Below are 20,187 nucleotides of genomic sequence, written 5' to 3'. Positions count from 1 at the left end.
ACAAGGTTGGTCTCTCTCCAAGTTTCTAAAGGCATCGCTCTCATACAAGGCCAGTTTGATGACCTCATGATTTGCGCACCCACAGCAGTGTTCATAACACACGGCTGTTGTTATGCTTGCTGTGATGTTACATTACTCCGTTCTCTGCTTGTAATTATGCCGTTACAAGTTTCAAAGTTGTATTTATCATCTGAATTTGCCGAAACAAGTTTGGTATTCTGAAGCCAATACTTTGTTTATTCTAAAACAGATGAAAACAAACGGTCTTTTATACAAAATGGAAATATTATACAAGTAAAACTACATGTTACTTTAATCCCATGTAATTGTAGAATGAACACAGTCTTCCTTTGTCAGGTGTTTTGAGTAGTCAAAATTACCTACAAATCATTGTACACATTGGTAAATATTATTTTCCACTTGTTACCATTGTGAGGCTATATTTTCCAACTCAGCGTGATTTGTTGCTACAATTAATACTAATACACTGCCAGAGGTGGAATAAGTATCAGATCTTTTAGTGAAATTATAAGTACTCAGATCTTGTACTTGAGTAAAAGTAGAAGTACCAGAGTCTCTGGTACAGTAAAAGTCCTGCATTCAAAATGTTCCTCAAGTGAAAGTAGAAAAGTATTCTCATCAAAATATAGTGAAAGTAGCGACAGTAAAAGTATTCATTGTGCAGATTGGTCCATTTCAGAATAATATATATGATATGTTTGATAATGATTGATCATGAAAGTGTTCTCAAAGCTGGTAAAGGTGCAGCTAGTTTGAATGACTTTGTATACTGCAGGGTAGCTTGTGGATTTACTCCAGGTGGAACTAAAGTCTGATTATATCACTTGATTATATTTCACATCGTTCATCCACATCTGTGAAGTAACTAAAGGTATTAAATACATGTAGTGAAGGAAAAGTACACCAGGTACCTCTGACTTATGTTTACTGCCAACCTAAAAGTACTTAAAAAAATAGTAATCAATGATGTTTTGAGAAGTTATTTGGCTGATTGTTTTTATATCAGCTCAGCCAGGTTATATGGGAGGCCCAGTCTACGAACACTCTAAAAACAAATGCTTGGCTTAACAAAGAGAATCAAGGCAATAGGTTGCATCGATGGTGATTGAGTTAAGACAACTTCTAATGACATTTTGTTAAAGCAACAAAGTTATTTGAGTTAGGGGAGAAGGCGTTTCCTCTACAATCAGGTGTTTTCAATTACCACTTACTTAATAATTGGTAGCATAAACACAAGTTTTTAAGTTGATTACTCCAAACGTTCCAACTTGTTTTACCGTATGATTTAAATGTAATCTTAAGTTGTGTATACTTAATTACCACATGTTGAACATGGACAGATGTTTTTAAGTTGACAGCCATTTGTAAATTAAGTTGCTCCAAATAATATTGTATTCAATCGGGTTTTCCTTTTAGCTTATTCATGTTTTTGCCTTTAAAGAAAGAAATTAATTGATTCCACAACAAAAATATTAGGCAATTCACTTTTTATTTTTGAACTGCAGTTGTTTATTTCAACACATGATGTTTCAATCAGGAGAGTTTGAATTTCAAGTTGTATTTGAATGACCTTAACTCAAGGTGTAGAACAATTAAGTTATCAAGCCAATTGCATTACAATACCTCAACTTGAATTTAGGGTGAAGTCAATTAACGCAGAAATCAGAGTTCAAATGACACAATTAAGTTGCAACTTAAACTGTTTGTCTAAAATCAATTAACTCACATTTTTTATCTTGCAACCAGTGCATTTAATTAAGTGGAGGTGAAAGGTCGCTTGAATTGGGTTTTTAGATGTACAGATCACTCATTTTGATATTAATATTAAACTTAGTTTTCTTTTCTTCAATTTTTCATCCTCGTGTAGAATGCTATCACGAAACACACATTTGGTTGTTTATAGCATAAAGAACATCTGAGTTAATGTGAGGTAGGGAAATACTCATTTGAGTATGTGCATATAAATATGTAATTTACAACAGCTATAAGATGCCTGAAAAGTGCTTGAATTTGATTTTGGAAAAGGTGTAAGAACCCTCTTATTGACCTTTGCCTGAAGGTGACGAACACGACTGTGTGCACACCTAGACCGGACTTAAAAGACGTTCCTCTGACCAATGCTGACCTCATTTTGTATGTTGATGGGTCTGCCTGTCGCGACCAAGGGGGCACTAATCGGGTGGGTTTTCCTGTTGTTTCAGATTCTGCTGTACTCCGTTCCGGACCAATCCCATGTCACCTCTCATAACAAGCAGCAGAGCTCATCGCACTAACTGAAGCCTGCATGTTTGCAGAAGGCAAAACCGTGACTATTTACACTGACTCACGCTATGCTTTTGGGGTAGTGCACGATTTTGTGGCTATTTGGAAGTGTAGACAATTTCTGCAAGCAGTACAGACCCAGTTTCCCCTAAGAAATTGGGTCTGCTAATTTAGCTGCTGACTCAGCCGCAAAGGAAGAGTCTGATTCCTCTCGCACCTCACGCACCTTACACTCATTTGTTAGAATCCCTGTCTCCTCCTTCACTGACAACATGTCGTCACTTCACCAGTTGAGAAGGCTCGGTGGAAGGCTGCTGGGGCTGTTTTTGACACATGGGTTGGACAATGTGTAAAAAGGGGGGATGTTAGAGGCTATACATCAGGAGTGGTTCACAAGGGGGGTGAAGGGGGGTAATTTGCATTAAGCAAAATTCATTTGAGCACCTAATGCTGGATTTCATTGAGTTTAGCCCATCAGAGAGCATCTTAAATTAGAACAACGGTTCACATTTGTGAACGGCACAATCAAAAACAAACTAGCAAAATGCTGTGCAGACACAGGTCTGTTATGGACACAAGCTCTGCCCATTGTGCTGATGTACATGCGGATGTGGGAACGAACACGGAGCCAACTCAGCCATTTGAAATCCTTTTTGGGGCTCCTCCACAGATTGGACTCAAGGCTCCAGGATGTCCTCTTCCCCCCACAACTTTGTGTGAGGATGCTATGTTGCTATGTTGTATGTTAACCTGTCATCCACTTTAGTGACTGCCACTGGTCCACTTCACCATCTCCAACCCGGCGACTTCGTGCTGGTCAAGGATTTCCGGAGAAATCAATCAATCAATCAATGTTTATTTATATAGCCCAATATCACAAATGTTACATTTGTCTCAGTGGACTTTACAGTTTGTACAAAATATCAGTATGACAATACGACACCCTCTGTCCTTAGACCCTCACATCGTAGGAAAAACTTCCGGAGAAAACCCACAGTTTAAAGGGAAAAATGGGAGAAACCTCAGGGAGAGCAACAGAGGAGGGATCCCTCTCCCCGGACGGACAGACGTGCAATAGATGCCGTGTGTAAATTGAAAAGATAATACATTTGCAACATAGGTAGTCCAAATGTTTGGAAATGCATGTGTGTATAATAGGAAGATGAATCCACGAGGATATCCATCCAGGACCTATGATCCAGGACCACAGCCACGACTCAAGATCCAGGGCTCGCGATCCAGGACAGAGGAGCGCAGGATCATCCATGACTCTGGATCCCGGCGTATATAGACACCAAAAAGAAAGACATTTGGGGAAGCTGGATTAATCGGAACATGAGAGTACACAGGTATAGACAGAGAGAAGGAAGAAGTAAGATGTCCCCCGACAAACTAAGCCTATATCAGCAAAACTAGGGGCTGGATCTAATCAGCCCTAACTATAAGCTTTATCAAAAAGGAAGGTCTTAAGCGCACTCTTAAAAAAAAATAAGAGCTGGAAATCCAATCGTTGGCCCCGACCTGCGTCTGGTCAACCAGACAGCGGTCAATGTCGCCGAGAGAGAGCTACGTGGGTCCACGCCAGCCACTGCAAGGTCGTAGTCACAGGAAAGGAGAAACGACAGAAGTAGAAGACAACAAGTGATGTGTCTTAGTCACCAACAAAAGTAGATGACAACAAGTGATGTGTCCTAATCACCAACAGAAGTAGATGACAACAAGTGATGTGTCCTAATCACCAACAGAAGTAGATGACAACAAGTGACGTGTCCTAATCACCAACTTGCACCACACTTGCACTACATACACTAAAACACACTACACACAAGGTGTCACAAGCGAGTGCCAGCTGAGCGGTTCCATATGCTCTCTGGTTCCTCGTTTGTGTTACCGGTGTGCGGAGTCTGACTGTCCGTGTCACAAAATCGACCGAAGGAATACACACACACACCCCATGAAGCATTCCCACCTCGTGATGACGGCTCGCCTGGGAAAACGACAACGCAACCGTGAGCAATACTACCGGAGAGCCTGGACAATCATAAAATGGTTCCTCTGCATATTTGCCATGATAGTTGTGTTAGGACTAGTCCTATATTTTATGTATCCATGGTCAGCACACAGCATGTCAGCCGAAATTGAGATGAACCAGCTCTTATCAGAAGAGTCTGGATAGGTACATGCACTCTAGTGGATTTGAATTCAGCAGTCACGGTCCTCACGTCCTTAATGTACACGACACATCATTACCCAGAGTTCCAACACCACGAACACCACAAGGTAAAAAGCCCATAACATAGATACCTTACACGTTCGGCTAGAGAACCTCACTTACGAGACGACGCAAGGCTTCCAGGTCATGCCCCATTCATAATAGCCTCTAGGAACATGCTCATGCAGCAATTTGCTCTTGACCTGTGTCATATTATATGTCTGTTTGATTATCCCAATACTGAAGAAGTGCGTTTCCAGCATGGGATCTTTAGCTTTCGTTCAGTATACTGCTATTCCATTACAAGACAATCCTTTGTGCCACAGTGAGATAGACCAGCTAGAATCAGAAGAGTCTGATTCCGACACTACAATATAATCAATATAATCATGTGAATCAAGTGTACTCTCCTCTTATGCTTACATTATATTGGAGTCTGTCCTCCACAAAAACAGCCAGTTTTCTATGATATATTTGTGATGTGTTTACTTAAACCAGTGATGGAGTGTATTCATTGATGTGTTATATCAGTCTATCCTGTCATTTGTTTTTTATTGATCAAGTATGATCAAAAGGGGGGAATGTAGTGGACATTTTATGATATCCTGATATGTTCAAAGTAACCAAATGCTTCTCATTAGGTTACTGTGCTGTTTTCCTCTATCTTCTCTACTTCAAGGCCACAGAGCTGTTTTGGCTACTGAGTTGACTCACACAAAGTCACACGAGAACTTCTACAGCTCAAGGCCAGGTGTCTAATAACAATGTGACCGTGTGAAGATTTCTTACCTTCCCACCATTTTACTCTCCCTTTATATTGCTTTGCTATTATATTAAACTGCGCACACTCGCGCAGACTATCCTATACTCTGTGAGACCTGTGTCTATATTTTATTGTATCTGATGTTTGTTTGAGGCCTCGAATAAACATCACCAGAAAGACAACTCTGTTGGATTCACCATTTATTTGTTTTCTGACTTGTACTCTACAGTATTGGGGTTTTTAGATTTCCATAACAATCTTTAGATGTTTTGTTTTAGCCTATGTACTGTATGTCTTAATGCTCTTATATGTGATGGAGTGACTTCCATGAAACTAATATTTGATATCTTCCCAACAGACGAGCTGACAGGAAGCCTAACACTCCAATAACCACAACATTGCAAAGGCGAGTAAATGTAAATTAAAAAACGATTCACAATTTCTTAATTTCTTCCTTACTGACACAGAAGCCCTTGATTTGCAATGCTTCACTAATTGTCATTTCCCTGGCTCCGTAGGGACACTTTACCTCCAGCACAGCGGAAGACCCTACCAGACCATCTGGAGATGCCCCCAACAATCCTGATTGGGAGAGCCACAAACCTGACTCATGGACCTGCATCTGGGTTGCAGTGGTGAATGCCCTGACGCCCTCACATTCATTCATAGTCCCCCACTGTACAGACAAAACACCATCAAGGGCCTGCTGTTGCCTTAGTACCCTGGCAATAAGGGAAGCAGTCACACGCTTTGACCTCAGGACAGCTCCAAAGTTGCTGGCAGTCAACCTTCCTTTCCTGAACAAATGCCAGTTTGGGTTGGTTCGCTGACCAGTGGTAGCCACCTGAATTGCCCTCTGTTGCTCCTCAGACAATGCCATGCTTGCCACAATTGCCTCAGGTCCCTGATGCCCAACAGATTTGATAATTTCAGGAACAGTAAGTGTTTCCAAGCTGTAGTGTTCCTCTTCTGGCTCGGGGGAGAGAAGCCAAGAAATTCCTGAGAACCTGCCCCCGAGTCTGTTCCTCAGCCAGTCACGATCTTTGGAGGTGGGCTCTCTTGTCAGCGGGTTAAATTAGTTATTGGTTGAAGGAAATAGCTCCTCCACTGAATGTGTACGTTTAGCTGCCTTTGGCTTCTTACACTGACAGAGGGTGTCAGTGCAGCTGAAATTGCAGATGGCAAAGATGGCTAATGCAGCCGCATGACTGCATTTCCATTCTCCACGTGGGCATTCACATTTTGTGGAGAGAATTCCCTCTTCTCCTGTAGATACCTGTGGTGGGGGGATTGTTTTATTATTTAAAATATATTTACATTTATAATGCCTTCCCAATTATCCCTTTAATTGTTTATAGCCTACTGTATGTTTATTTCATGGATATTTCTGTGTTTTCTGGTGTGTAATATTTGTAATAAAGATTTCATGTGACACATACAATGGATTTGTTGATGGGAATTAATGTCACTAATGTGAATAAATTAACTCTTGGGGCCCTTCTCACTTCGGCTGCATCTCAAGTCGATTAAGCCGAGGCGGGACCTGCTGCCACCGAGCTGAAAGTTCCAGAGCTAGCTGAAGCTACCAAGCTAAGCTAACATGCTCCCCATCTGCACGCTGCCGTCGCATTTTACGTTTCTAAGGTAAGCGGACATGAAACTATAAATAATAATCTAAGTTATTGAGTTTTTAGCATAATACTTCAGAATCTTAAAACCCCTTAACGTTTGTATGCAATTGTGCTAAATTCAACACTGGAATCAAGCAAATATTAATATGTTTGCATGACATTAGTTATTTATATTTTGATATCACTTAACTATACGTTTAATACATTTAAGTCAAGCTAAGGTACATGTGATGGTAGCTAGTTAGTGCTCTTACCTGTGAGGCCTCCTCCAAACAGCATAATAACCAGACTGTATCATTAAAACTAAGTACCAGTTCTAGATCCTTGACTTTAGACAAACAATTCAAAAGATAAAATGTATTTAAAGACCAATCTTTATTTGAATGTGCCTCTTAACCTGAGATATTAGTTATACAGTAATAGTATTGACAATCTAAAAAAACTGAGCAACTCAACAGTCAACTTTATGTTTCTTATTGTCTAAAGCATTTATTATTTTCATTTTCCCAATCTCATATTCAGTGTGGACGGATTGAGACAGCATGGTGTCCAGAGAGCTGCAGAGACTTCAGGGAGAAACCTCCGTGTGATGGACGTCCTGTCTGTTGGTTTGGAGAGGACTGAGGGTCTTTCCTCTGCGAGGAGGACTGAGGGTCTTTCCTCTGCGAGGAGGACCAGGCCTGATGGAGGAGCCCATGCTGGGCAAAGCTGATACCAACTGCACAGGCCTAGTCTGTCACTTTATTTGACTAAATGTGTTTACTTATACATTTAATAGGTTTACACCTTCTGTCCATATGTGCTTTTGGTTCACATTTCAATAAATTGTATTTGTATTTGCACTCCTTTTGTCCATTATTCTTACTGAAAATGTTAGATTACACATTCACATCTGACTGAAGATTGGCCCCATTTATTTATGACGTTGCAAAACAAGGTACATGTTGTGAAGCTCATAAAGCGAGGCAAATAGAAATAATCAGCTGATGGAGTGTAGATGTGGAAATAGCTGCATTCGATCAGCTGACTGTTTTTACAATAAAAGTAGTTTCTTAGTGAATGTCCTGTACTGGTCTTAAAATCTCATAACATCAGCTTTTAATGTTCCTCTTGGATGTTCTTCTTGACCCTCAGAGAAGGAGAAAATGTCGTGTCTTTCAGGCATGTCCTTTCCTAACAAAAATGACAGGAAACATAAAACATATTATTGCAGAACAAGTGTGTTATTTATGAAAGCGGTGTGTTTGTGTGTTTAGGGGCTGTAGATATCATTATTTTGTAATTGTAATGTTTTTTTTTTATTTCAACAATGAGCTACAAAGACAATCAGATTATGAATGAACAGTATGAAGTTCATCAACATTGAAATATATGTTATTATCAAAATAATATTTAACTGTTATGAAAACGTAGTGCAACTGTAGAAGCTTGCTCTGTTGTCTCACTGAAAGAATAACTTTTACCACGTTTTTTACAGACAATATTGAGAGATAAATAGTAGCAGTTCTCACTATGTGTTAAATATCTTTGCCTTCAATACATTAAATTAGAAAGCTGACAAAGTCATATTGCTAAATATCTAAATGTAACTTTTTGCATGGAAAAAACCCTCAACTTCACTGATGTGTAGGTGATCTAGTATTTAGTATTGTTTAATGGAATGTATATCAGTGTATTCAAGTCAATACTTCATTCATTTAAACCAATATCTTTCTTGATTCTTTGTACAGTATGAAAAAAGAGTCTTTGTACCTGTGCTGAAGTTCACTGCTGTGAGGAGTCCAGTTCTGTCTCTCACTCTCTGGTCCAGCCTGTCTGCATCACCTGGACACCTTAAACAAACAGATATATATAAATATATAGATAGATATATAGATATAGATATATATATATATATATATATATATATATATATATATATATATATATATATATATATATATATATGTAAAGTACCATGTGTACAAACAATATAACTGATTCTCTTCTGTTGAACATGTTGGATTGTGTATTGTCCGAGTCAGGGTCCTTTTTATTTTACTGTAACTTTGGAAATTGTGTTACCAATGCTTACTGTTTATTTGATACCCATTTGGTAATGCAATTAATAAAAACAACAAGGTTTGGGTTCGTTCTTCAGATGACTGTGACGTTAACGTGTAAGCTCAATAATGAACTCCAGCTCAACCAACCATATTGTAATATCTAAGTAATCATCTTGAAATATGACATTAATAATTGTAATATACACACATCTTATTGTGAGGTTGATTTCACATACACTACTTCGACATTAGCTTGTCTACATACTTGAGCATAGCCAATTTAAATTAACCTTAGATGCATACAGTTCTACCTATATAATAAAATATCTCTAAGTTACAAGGATGTAACCTTATTTTATCAACCTCAAACAGAAGCCGTTTGTTCAACAGTATTATCCCACTTAACACTTGTCTATTTCGTTGTAACCTTTATATATACAGTCTATGATTTTAACTTGGAGGCTACGATTACAATCGTTAGCACCGATGTAGCTACCACTAGCCACTAACTAACCCAAGCCTTACCATTCATTACGTAGCCGATTAAAATCATTAACACATAAATAAAGCACTCGAATTTCACTTACCGCATTCATGCACCGTCTGTTTTAACCGCAGAGCGAGTCACAATAGTCCGACATATAAGCATGAAGAACAAACAACCACGGCCGGCTACAAGTTGTGTTCCCTGGATGAGCTGAGCAGGCAGAGTCCCTGTAGCTAGCTTCACGGAGCAGCTAGCAGAGAGACAAGAAGCTAACAGCCGCAGGCACTTGACAGAGCCGTCACTCAATGTGACCACGCCCTAATCTATGCACAAACTTTAAGACCTAATATAAATAAAAGGGTCGCGTTAGAAAACAATTCACTCACAGATCCATAATTATGAAGGTGGAATCTAACTATATCGCTAATAAAATGTATGGAGCCAGGGGTAGAAACATGTTTTTTTCTGCTGTAAAGTTGGGCATTTTAACATGGGGGTCTATGGAAATTGCTCCTTTCTGCAGCCATCGCCTATCGGCCAATATATGAACTGCAGTGTGTGGCACTTCCGTATTGGCTTCCCGGCTCTACCCCACAGTTTGCCGCTTGGGAGAGACGCAAGGAAACCACGAGAAGCAGGGAAATTAGTTTTAAGAGCAATGGGACTGTCACTACCCGATCCGTATGGAATGCCATTTAAGCCAATATTAAATAAATAAATATATACATAAATAATTAAATAAATACATATATATATATAAATATGCCTATGAAATAAATTATAAAATAAATAAATTAGGCAATAAATATGTATACATGTACATTTAAATACACATTTATTTATTTCATTGGACTTTTATTTCATAATGACACATTTATTTATTTCAAGAGACTTGTATTTCATAATGACACATTTATTTATTTCAAGAGACTTGTATTTCATAATGACACATTTATTTATTTAAAGAGACTCGTATTTCATAATGACATATTTATTTATTTCAGATGACTTGTATTTCATAATGACGCGTTTCTTTATTTCAAGAGACTCGTATTTCATGATGGCTTATTTCATGTGACTTGTATTTCATGATGAGACATTTCCATTCCTTATATGCAAATGAACGGGGCGTGGTTAGCTCACAGGTCCAGAGACCCAGACCAAAGCAACAGCACCACACTGACTACTCGAGAAGAGGAAGAAAATGGAGGAGAAGGACTATAAAGCAAACTACTAAATTCTCAGAGTCAGACATCGCATGTAATCTGATACTCTAAATTTCACCCGCCAGAAATGTTCGCTTCTTCTTCTTCGGTGTAAATTGTCCGTTGGCAAACCAGTTGACTTCTTCTTCTCTCGGATTTTTGGCGGATTGCAAACAACTTTAAGGTGCATACCGCCACCTACTGTACATGAGTGTGAATCATCATATCGTTCCATCTCTTAACTCATGGACGTATCTATGATCTAATCCAACAATAAATAAATTAGGGCTGTCAAACGATTACAATTTTTAATCAGATTAATCACAGTTTAAACATTAATTAATCATGATTAATCACCATTCGAACTATGTCCAAAATATGTCATTTCTTTATGTATATTGTTGTGGGAATGGAAAGATAAATGAAAGAAGGCGGATATATCCATTTAACATGTTTATTGTAAAAAATGTCTGTGTGTCAAAATGAAAGAGAGCACCTATCAATCATCAAACCGTGGGGTCTTAATTCATTACGTATTGATTTCTATCTTACTTAGAAACTTCAGGAAAGTCGACGGGGGGGCGCTAGTGGAGTGGAGTACTTCGTGACCACAGAGTGTGAACGTTGTGATCAGCTGTTTTAGCGCAGTTCTCCAGTGAAGGGAGGAGTCTCCCTCCGCAGCCGGTTGGCGTAATTTTGGCACAATTCCGTTGTACAGACCGACGTTAACAGCAGCCCTGTCTGTGCACACGGAGACCGACTCTGTCGTCCGGTGATCTAACCGCCTTCTGGAAAAGCTTCACAAGTACGTCGGTACGCAAATGCGCTTTGTGACACAAGTGACGGTACGCATTTCAGATTACGCACATAACCTGCGTACCAATTATGTGTTACCTGTACTACAGCTAAAGTATTCTCCGTCGGGACTTCCTGCAACAACACCACGCCGTTATCTTGATTCTGATTGGCCAGAAGACATTATCAAAGATGTTCTATTGAGAAGACGATCACTACGTGACAAAAGTTTTAAAAACCGTTTCTGGTCTTCCGTATTTCCAGTGGCTACTGAAATCAATCTTACTAACTGCTGTCCGTGCAATTTACTCCGCGCCTGTTGGCGGACTTTATTTTGCTTACTTTAACATCATTTTTCATGGTGGGGCTAAGCCATTTCTTGGTATGGCTGTAGCCTACTCCAGCCATACCCTGTCTTTATAAATATTTGTCTGCTGGCATACCAGCAGACCAGCATTTATCTATCACCAGCTTATGTTAGTATTAAATATACAATGTATTCTGGTAACTATCAAAATAAAGACATTGTATAGTGTTCATAACAGTATTTTTATTTAATACATTATACTTAATACAATAATATTACAAAAAAAACCTACATCTAAATAAATATATCATCTAAAAAAGATGCATTTGATTTAAAAATAACAAATATAAATCAAAATGTAAACAGCAACAAAGAAATTATAAACTTTTTATTTTTTTTATTGTTAATATCCATTATGTTCTCTGTTATGTATCTTCCGGTCTTTGCCAATCTGGCCAGCATTTCTTGGTCCTCCACGTCTTTCTCGTACAGCCACTGCTTGAAGCAAACTGAAAATAAGAAACAACAATGTTTTAACAAATCTTATTCAATTATGTGATGATAGAACTGCAAACAGAATAGCTGTAACTTTAACAAAATAAATAACTCAGTTACCTCTAATCATTAACCCATGTTTGTATCATTGAGTTAACTCTGTGTGTTGCTGCTAGCATACATAATATATACCTGACGTGGAAACGTTACTCGTGGATGGGGCTACAGAGCTACTAGAAAGACAGTCGAACCCGGTGCATTTCTCCGTCTGAATGTGGAGCACTTTTGCTAAATGTTTAGACAAATAGCTTGTGTTACCGCCCTTACATGCTAAATTCTTATTGCACTATTGGCAACGAGCATTTTCCACCTCAAGACCAAGCCCCCAGGAAGTGTGCCGGACTCTGAGGAAAATATTCGTTGTGTCCAAACGGCGGTACTACAATTTCCTTATCAGTCTGTGACGTCGACCGGCCCAGAAATACTTTTTCCCATTGACTAACATTGGGAAAGAGACGTCTGTAACTCGGTGGATACTTTTTTTGAAACTAAATAAACTACCCAGTATGAACTATTGTATAGCCCTAGAATCATTAAGTTCTTAAAGTTGTAAAATGCACTAAAAGCCGAATCTAGATTTATTCTCTCTCTCCATTCTTTCTAGTGAGCCGAGAGTGTATGCTCGGGGGGCGGGGCTTAAGGGGCGCTTGCTCTGTGAGCGCACAAACGGGTTATTCTGCTCTGACAGCCAGGCATGACGGGTAATCTGTGACGTTTCGCTCTCTCAAAAGCGGGCCATTTTGACTTCATGCGCCAATGAGCAGCTCTCATAGGAAAGAACGAGGCCCCTCCTCCGATGCTGTATCCAGTTCTTATTAAACATCCATGCTCAAGACGGGTAACATAACTACCCTCGGGGCGCTTAGTTCTCTCCGCCATGTGTTTGTGTGTGTGTGTGTGTGTGTGTGTGTGTGTGTGTGTGTGTGTGTGTGTGTGTGTGTGTTGCATGCATGTAGCAGGTTCTGTGTGTAAACTGCCCCACCCCCTCGCACACCGACAGGGGAGAGAGATCTCGTCTGGATTGGAAAGATCGAAAATAAATCATAGACGCACTTTGTAGTCTTATTGCATATTAGAAACGGAGTTGCAGTAAGACTGCAATATAATGTTTATGTAGATATAATACATATGACATCTATTTTTTAAATGTCTCCCGTAACGATAAAAAGATTGATAACATTGGACGTTAACGGTACCACGGTCTTTAATAATTCAGCCCCGGGGCCCCGTTAATACTGGGGCTCGGTACCCATCCCTAGTTTTAATTATTACATCATCAATATTATATTTCAAATAACCAAGTACTTGGTTACCAACACAAAGCGCAAGTGGCTAGTGCTGCTAAGAACATACCTGGTGATGGTGTTGATGGTGGCTCTTCGCTGCAGGATCTGGTCGATGTCCTCCTAGCAGAAGCGATTGCCTTCGTCGTTCTCGTCCATGATGGCGGCGTAGGCTCCTTTCCTCAGCAGGTCCTCGATCTCCTTCTTGGAGAACTGCTGGACCGGCTAAAGGCGACGCAGAGAGACATTTACACAATGGATTTAGAAAACTCTTTTTGAAAATAAACTAAGCGTACTGCAACAGCGACTGACCCAAAGATGACTTGGCATCTAGAAATATGACAGATTTTCTTTTTCTCACCCCGTTGTTGTTGCCACTCATGCTCTGCAGGACGGGACGGTCCAGCCCGAGCTTCAGACTAGCTTTATCCAGCATTTCCCTCTCATAGTTTCTAGTGATCAGACGGTACACCTCCACCGCCTTAGACTGGCCAAAACGATGACACCGAGCTTGAGCCTGAAATACAAAATTAAAAGAGGGGTCAAAAGAGCATCATGTGCAGCTGCTGTTCAACGTTTTTAAGCATTAAATGGGAAAATATACACTTAAAGAACCGAGGGAATAAACGGAAAGACTGTTGTTGTTGTAGCCCTATTGAACTATCTTTAGGACGGACAGAGCAGATATATATATATATATATATATATATTAGGGGTGTAACGGTTCACAGAAGTCACGGTTCGGTTCGTACCTCGGTTTGGGGGTCACGGTTCGGTACGGGTTCGGTACAACAAGGAAAAGCAAAAAAAAGTCCCAAATGCATAATTTTTTTTGCTGTTATTTATTTTTAACAGTAGTGCAATTTTTGGTATGAAAATAAGGAACTCTAACATTTGGAATCATTAACTGTATTACACAGTTAAAAACAAACCACAAACAGTAACACACACACTTAGATGGCCATATTATTTATATTGGCTGATGTCAAACAAAAAGGTTAAATAAGCTGTACAACTAAAAAGAATGTCTTGAAAATATTAAAATAAATAATAAGAAAGTGTTTCAATCACAATCAATAAAAGGCAATACAGAACTGTATAACATCTCCTGATGTCAAAATATAAAATAAATACAATGATAAATATAAAACTAAATAAAATCTGTACCTTTAGGAGCAATGTCTAACATGTGTAATTAACTTGTGAGTGTGTGAGGCCATTATGCCTAAATAAAGGTACTCATGCTTTACTCTATTTTCAAGTTTTTCTTCAAGAAGATGAGTTTGTCTACGTTGTAAGTAGTGAGGGCAGATCTGTTGGCGGTAACTATGTCACCTGCCGTCGAGAAAACCCTCTCGCTGGGGACTGAGACTGACTCGGATGTGATTGAGCATGTTTGACGTGTTACCACTAGCATACCGCACCACTGTCGAACAACGCCGACACACCGTCCTTGTCCGATCCACAACTCGCACCCCATCATTATTGTAGTCCATAGGGAACCCGAAATGTTCCCACACACCTGATTTAAAAGAAGCAGGTGGGTCTTCTAGCTCCTGTGTGTTGTGTGAACTCGCCATAGCTACTAACTTTTGTTCTTCATATATTGTGTTCGTTTTGTTGTGTTTTGTTCTTGTTCTTCATTTGTTATTTACGGGCGGCTGGCTTTTAGGCGCAATACCGCCCCCTGGATTATATATAGTGTAATACTGCCCTGAGTGACAGACTTTCCCACTCGTAAAAAAAGGCGTATTCGCCGTGTGACTGCATGTGCCGAACCGTGACGTCCGAACCGTGACATCCGAACCGTGACGGTACGGGACGAATACGGATACCGTTACACCCCTAATATATATATATTGTACCTGCAGGTCATTTTGAGGGTTCCAGTCAGAGTGGAATATCACACAGGTGTCTGCAGCAGTGAGGTTCACAAGCTCTTGATCAGGTGTTTGATGTGGGCTGGCATGATCCTTTCTGCAGCGATGAATAAAGAAAACAAAGAAGACATTATTAATAATAGTAACAACAATAATATTAGTATAACTATTTATATAGCACTTACACAATAATTGCAAAGTGATTCTCACAACAAAAATAAAGAACAAAACAATAAAAAAACTCATTATTATAGGAATGTTAAAATACAAATAAATGATAAACATTCTGAGAGGCCGACTACAAAAGGTAGACTCAATGGCTCTTGATGACATCAATGAGCAGTCCCAAAACATGCTGCTGTATAAAAATAAATAGGTCCAGATTTCTTCTATTTAGTGTTGGATGATTTGTTGTATTGATTGCTGATGGATGTTAAGATATGTTTTACAATTATAACAAAAAGATTATTGTAATTGGAATCAAAAAGTTTACAAATCGTAGTTTTAATAAAATGACTAGCAATATAGGATTTATTCAACAGCGGTAAAGCATTAAGTTACTAAATTAACGTACACTGAACTGTAAAACTTACCACTATTTAGGAAAGGACCTGATCAGAAGGATTGACTAGTAAGACAGCAAAGAGGCGGAGGAGGTCTCTGTCATGTACATTATTGGTAGATGTTACACCTGAAAGAAAGATAAGGAAATAAGACAACACAGGAGGACAAACATCTTCTTAAGTAAAAGACCAAATCATGTCAAGCTTTAACCTGAGGCTGTTTTTTCAGTCTTTACAATGCACAGTTGGAAATTACATTCCAAAAGCTAAATTCAAACTCAACACCATAAATAACTGGGTACCAAAGTGCTTTACCTGATAGGACACGTTCCACACGGAGCAGCAACCATCCGGCTGGGCCGTATGCTGCATATCATCTCCTCCCTCTCCACTGTTTCCAGTAGATCTCTACTGCCTGTCCAATAAAACTGAAATGCCCCAAAACAATCATATTTCAAAAGTTAAAAACAATAACTTGCTTTTGGCATTCAAATGTATTATAATCTCACCTTTTTCCTGGATGTCAGGAAGGCGTTCCCTTCAAGTCCGCAACCAGTCATAGGAGTTCAAATGCAAAGCCTGAAAGATGACAAGAGCGGGAGACTTACATGTTACAAGATAAGTAATACCAGAGCAGTGTTTAGGACATGCAGAGAACAGATCAAATCCCCTGACAGGCTCACACACTTTGGTGATGTCCTCATCTGATAATGATGTTTCATTTTTAGCAGCAAAGTAACATTACTCAAGGTATATGTTGGACCCAACTCATGTACAGTATGTTTTGCATCTCCTCAACAATGGTCTGTATAGTTGAGTAGAAACAAACTGTCCCTACAGTTTCAGGTAGATTAACAAAGAAAAGTTTGCAATGAAGCACAAAACCCCTCTTTGTATTAAGCTAGCTGACACAAAAAGTACAGCTTAACATGCTAACCTGGTGGAGTTAGCTAACTTCATGTCCAACACAAAACCTCTAACGTGCATTACATTGACGATTTTAAACACAACTTAACTCTCTCAACTTGTAAAATAACGTTAATTTAACATACCCTTAAATAACTACATCACGTTTTTCAGGGGCAACACAAACTGCAGAAAACGTTAGCTGCTAACTGTTGTTAGCTAAGACAGCTAACTCGTAACGATAGCCTCCTAGCAAACGTAAGGTTACGTTAACATTAACTTAACGTTGTAAGAAAGCAAAACGAACCTTAGAGACATATTTTACTCTCAGACTGGGTGTAATTGTGTAGCGTTGCTTACCTCCAGAAGGACTTTTAGCTGTTTCCCAGTAGAGACTAGAGAGAGCTGTCAGAGCGGTTGCTCTCAGAAGAGCAGCATTTGGCGGACCAGATAAGACCAGAGAAGACCAAATAAGAACCAGTTAAGTCTTGGAGCCCACCGACGTCTTCCATGTTGTTATTTTCATTTAGTAGTTTGCCTTATAGTCCTTCTCCTCCATTTTCTTCCTCTTCTCGAGTAGTCAGTGTGGTGCTGTTGCTTTGGTCTGGGTCTCTGGACCTGTGAGCTAACCACGCCCCGTTCATTTGCATATAAGGAATGGAAATGTCTCATCATGAAATACAAGTCACATGAAATAAACCATCATGAAATACAAGTCACATGAAATAAGCCATTATGAAATACGAGTCTCTTGAAATAAAGAAACGCGTCATTATGAAATACAAGTCATCTGAAATAAATAAATATGTCATTATGAAATATGAGTCTCTTTAAATAAATAAATGTGTCATTATGAAATACAAGTCTCTTGAAATAAATAAATGTGTCATTATGAAATACAAGTCTCTTGAAATACATAAATGTGTCATTATGAAATAAAAGCCCCATGAAATAAATAAATGTGTATTTAAATGTACATGTATACATATTTATTGCCTAATTTATTTATTTTATAATTTATTTCATAGGCATATTTATATATATATATGTATTTATTTAATTATTTATGTATATATTTATTTATTTAATATTGGCTTAAATGGCATTCCATAGATCTGCAGCTCTGCCCGATCTGCAGTGCGCATGTGCGAGATGGTCCGCCATATTGGACAACTCTGGACGGCAATCCAAGTAGGACAACATTGACACAGTGGCTTTTGGCAAAGCTCAAAAGGAAAACTCGAGAGAGATGAGTTATTGTTATTACAACGTGACTTCACTATTATTTAACAACTCTTTTTATTGGGTTCTTTTATTTGGGGTTAAGTATATTGTCAGAATAAGTGAGGAATGAATTTAACTTCTGTTAGACAGCTATATGCCATACATGTTTGCACACATTCACAGTAAATATTTATTCAGTATGATGGCTGTCTAACAGAAGTTACATCTATTTCTCACTTATTCTGACAATGTACTTAACCCCAAATAAAAGAACCCCATAAAAAGAGTTGTTAAATAATAGTGAAGTCACGTTGTAATAACAATAACTCATTTCTCTCGAGTTTTATTTTGAGCTTTGCCCAAAGCCACTGTGTCAATGTTGTCCTACTTGGGTTGCCGTCCAGAGTTGTCCAATATGGCGGACCACCCTGCTGAAAAAACCAGCTTGGACCAGCATGGTGTTGACCAGCATGGACCAGCATGGTGTTGTGTTTTGGTCACCAGCATGGACCAGCATGGACCAGCTTGGACCAGCATGGTCCACCAGCATGGACCAGCATGGTCCACCAGCATGGACCATCTGGTGAACCATGCTGGTCCATGCTGGTCCAAGCTGGTGGACCATGCAGACCAGAATTTATCTATCACCAGCTTATGTTATTAAATATACAATGTATTCTGGTAACTATCAAAATAAAGACATTGTATAGTGTTCATAACAGTATTTTTATTTAATAAATTATACATTAACAATACAATAATATTACAAAAAAAACCTACGTCTAAATAAATATATCATCTATAATAGATGCATTTGATTTAGAAATAACAAATATAATTCAACATGTAAATAGCAACAAATAAATTATAAACATTCTTTTTTAAAGTATATATTTTTTTCTTGTTAATATCCATTATCTTCTCTGTTATGTATCTTCCGGTCTTTGCCAATCCGGCCAGCATTTCTTGGTCCTCCACGTATTTCTCGTACAGCCACTGCTTGAAGCAAACTGAAAATAAGAAACAACAATGTTTTAACAAATCGTATTCAATTATGTGATGACAGAACTGTAAACAGAATAGTTATTACTTGTTAGAGGCTGCCTGGTGGTCTTGGTGGTGGGGCATTCCTTTCCAGTCAGGCTCCTTTCCCCTAAGGTGTCGGTGCCCCAAAACGCCACAGCCAACTCCTTCACGAACATGGAGTTCCTCGTGTTGTTTTTTATTTTTGACATTATAATGTCGGTAATATTAACTTTATTTAATACAACATTTACGGTACAAGATTTAATCATACAGCCCATGTAGTATGATAATGAATTACAGCAAACATGTGCAATATATCCATTATTACAGCTCCGTGGGATGGCAGTAAGACGATATGGATCCGTTCTTATCCATGGGTAAAGATAAACGCAACTCACATTGGTTTCTCATACAGCATCTCTGTAAACTACGTGTATTGTATTCACTGAATTTCACTCTCTACCTTTAATGGCTCGTTGTAGCTCCAATAGCTCCAGCCCCACCCTCCCTGTGAGCACAGTGTGCTCTGATTGGTCGGGACACGTAACATGAACGTGCCGGGCGGCGCGGTCCCGTGGGTTAGATGCGCGTTCATAATGCAGAGGGAAATAACTCTCAGAATAACGTTATTAGCACATTTTTACAACTTGAGGAACGAATGTTTTTAATAAGGGCTATACAAGTGTTCATACTGGGTAGTTTATTTAGTTTTAAAAAAATTATCCAACGAGACCACTCTTTCCCCATGTAAGTCAATGGGAAAAAGTGTTTCCGGGCCTGGCAACCAAACGGAAGTGTAGTACCGCCGTTTGGCCAGCACGAATATTTTCATCTGAGTCCGGCGCACTTCCTGGGGGCTTGGCGCAGACCTGCGCAGTTGCGATCAACTTCTTGCTAGTGCGTTGCATGATGGTTAGTCATTTTGTCCGACTTGCTCTGGAGGCCCGCCTACATGAGACGTTGAAATCTCGCGGGACAAAGACGCCCGCAGCCTTGAGAGCGAGGCGCGGCGAGGCGGCGCA

General features: G+C 39.2%; 1 protein-coding gene and 1 long non-coding RNA gene across 2 annotated transcripts; both read right to left on the bottom strand.

Annotated features, from left to right (window-relative positions):
• Positions 1–12,140: 12,140 nt before the first annotated feature.
• LOC117556506 (chromodomain-helicase-DNA-binding protein 8-like) lies at positions 12,141–17,585 on the bottom strand. Its single transcript, XM_034231841.1, has 7 exons — positions 17,276–17,585; positions 16,519–16,588; positions 16,325–16,437; positions 15,432–15,543; positions 13,928–14,083; positions 13,637–13,791; positions 12,141–12,237 (listed from the first exon to the last, which is right to left on the bottom strand). The coding sequence occupies exons 2-6, from the start codon at positions 16,567–16,569 to the stop codon at positions 13,690–13,692; spliced, it is 534 nt and encodes a 177-aa protein (XP_034087732.1). The 5' UTR covers positions 16,570–16,588; positions 17,276–17,585; the 3' UTR covers positions 12,141–12,237; positions 13,637–13,689.
• Positions 17,586–19,032: 1,447 nt separating this feature from the next.
• LOC117556508 lies at positions 19,033–19,454 on the bottom strand. The gene is made up of 2 exons (XR_004570587.1): positions 19,230–19,454; positions 19,033–19,149 (listed from the first exon to the last, which is right to left on the bottom strand). It is a non-coding gene; the product is annotated as an uncharacterized LOC117556508 (long non-coding RNA).
• Between the last annotated feature and the right edge of the window lie 733 nt (positions 19,455–20,187).

This window comes from Gymnodraco acuticeps, unplaced genomic scaffold (genome assembly GCF_902827175.1).
Source record: "Gymnodraco acuticeps unplaced genomic scaffold, fGymAcu1.1, whole genome shotgun sequence".
NCBI lineage: Eukaryota > Metazoa > Chordata > Actinopteri > Perciformes > Bathydraconidae > Gymnodraco > Gymnodraco acuticeps.
The sequence above is the reverse complement of the archived record's forward strand: the minus strand, read 5'-3'. Positions and strand labels throughout refer to the sequence as shown.

Coding starts and splice junctions, on each gene's coding strand:
- LOC117556506 (XM_034231841.1), bottom strand. CDS start 16,569: ATGACTGGTTGCGGACTTGAAGGGAACGCCTTCCTGACATCCAGGAAA. Junction 16,438..16,518: donor TCCTGACATCCAGGAAAAAG/GTGAGATTATAA, acceptor GGGGCATTTCAG/TTTTATTGGACAGGCAGTAG. Junction 15,544..16,324: donor TGTGGAACGTGTCCTATCAG/GTAAAGCACTTT, acceptor TCATCGCTGCAG/AAAGGATCATGCCAGCCCAC.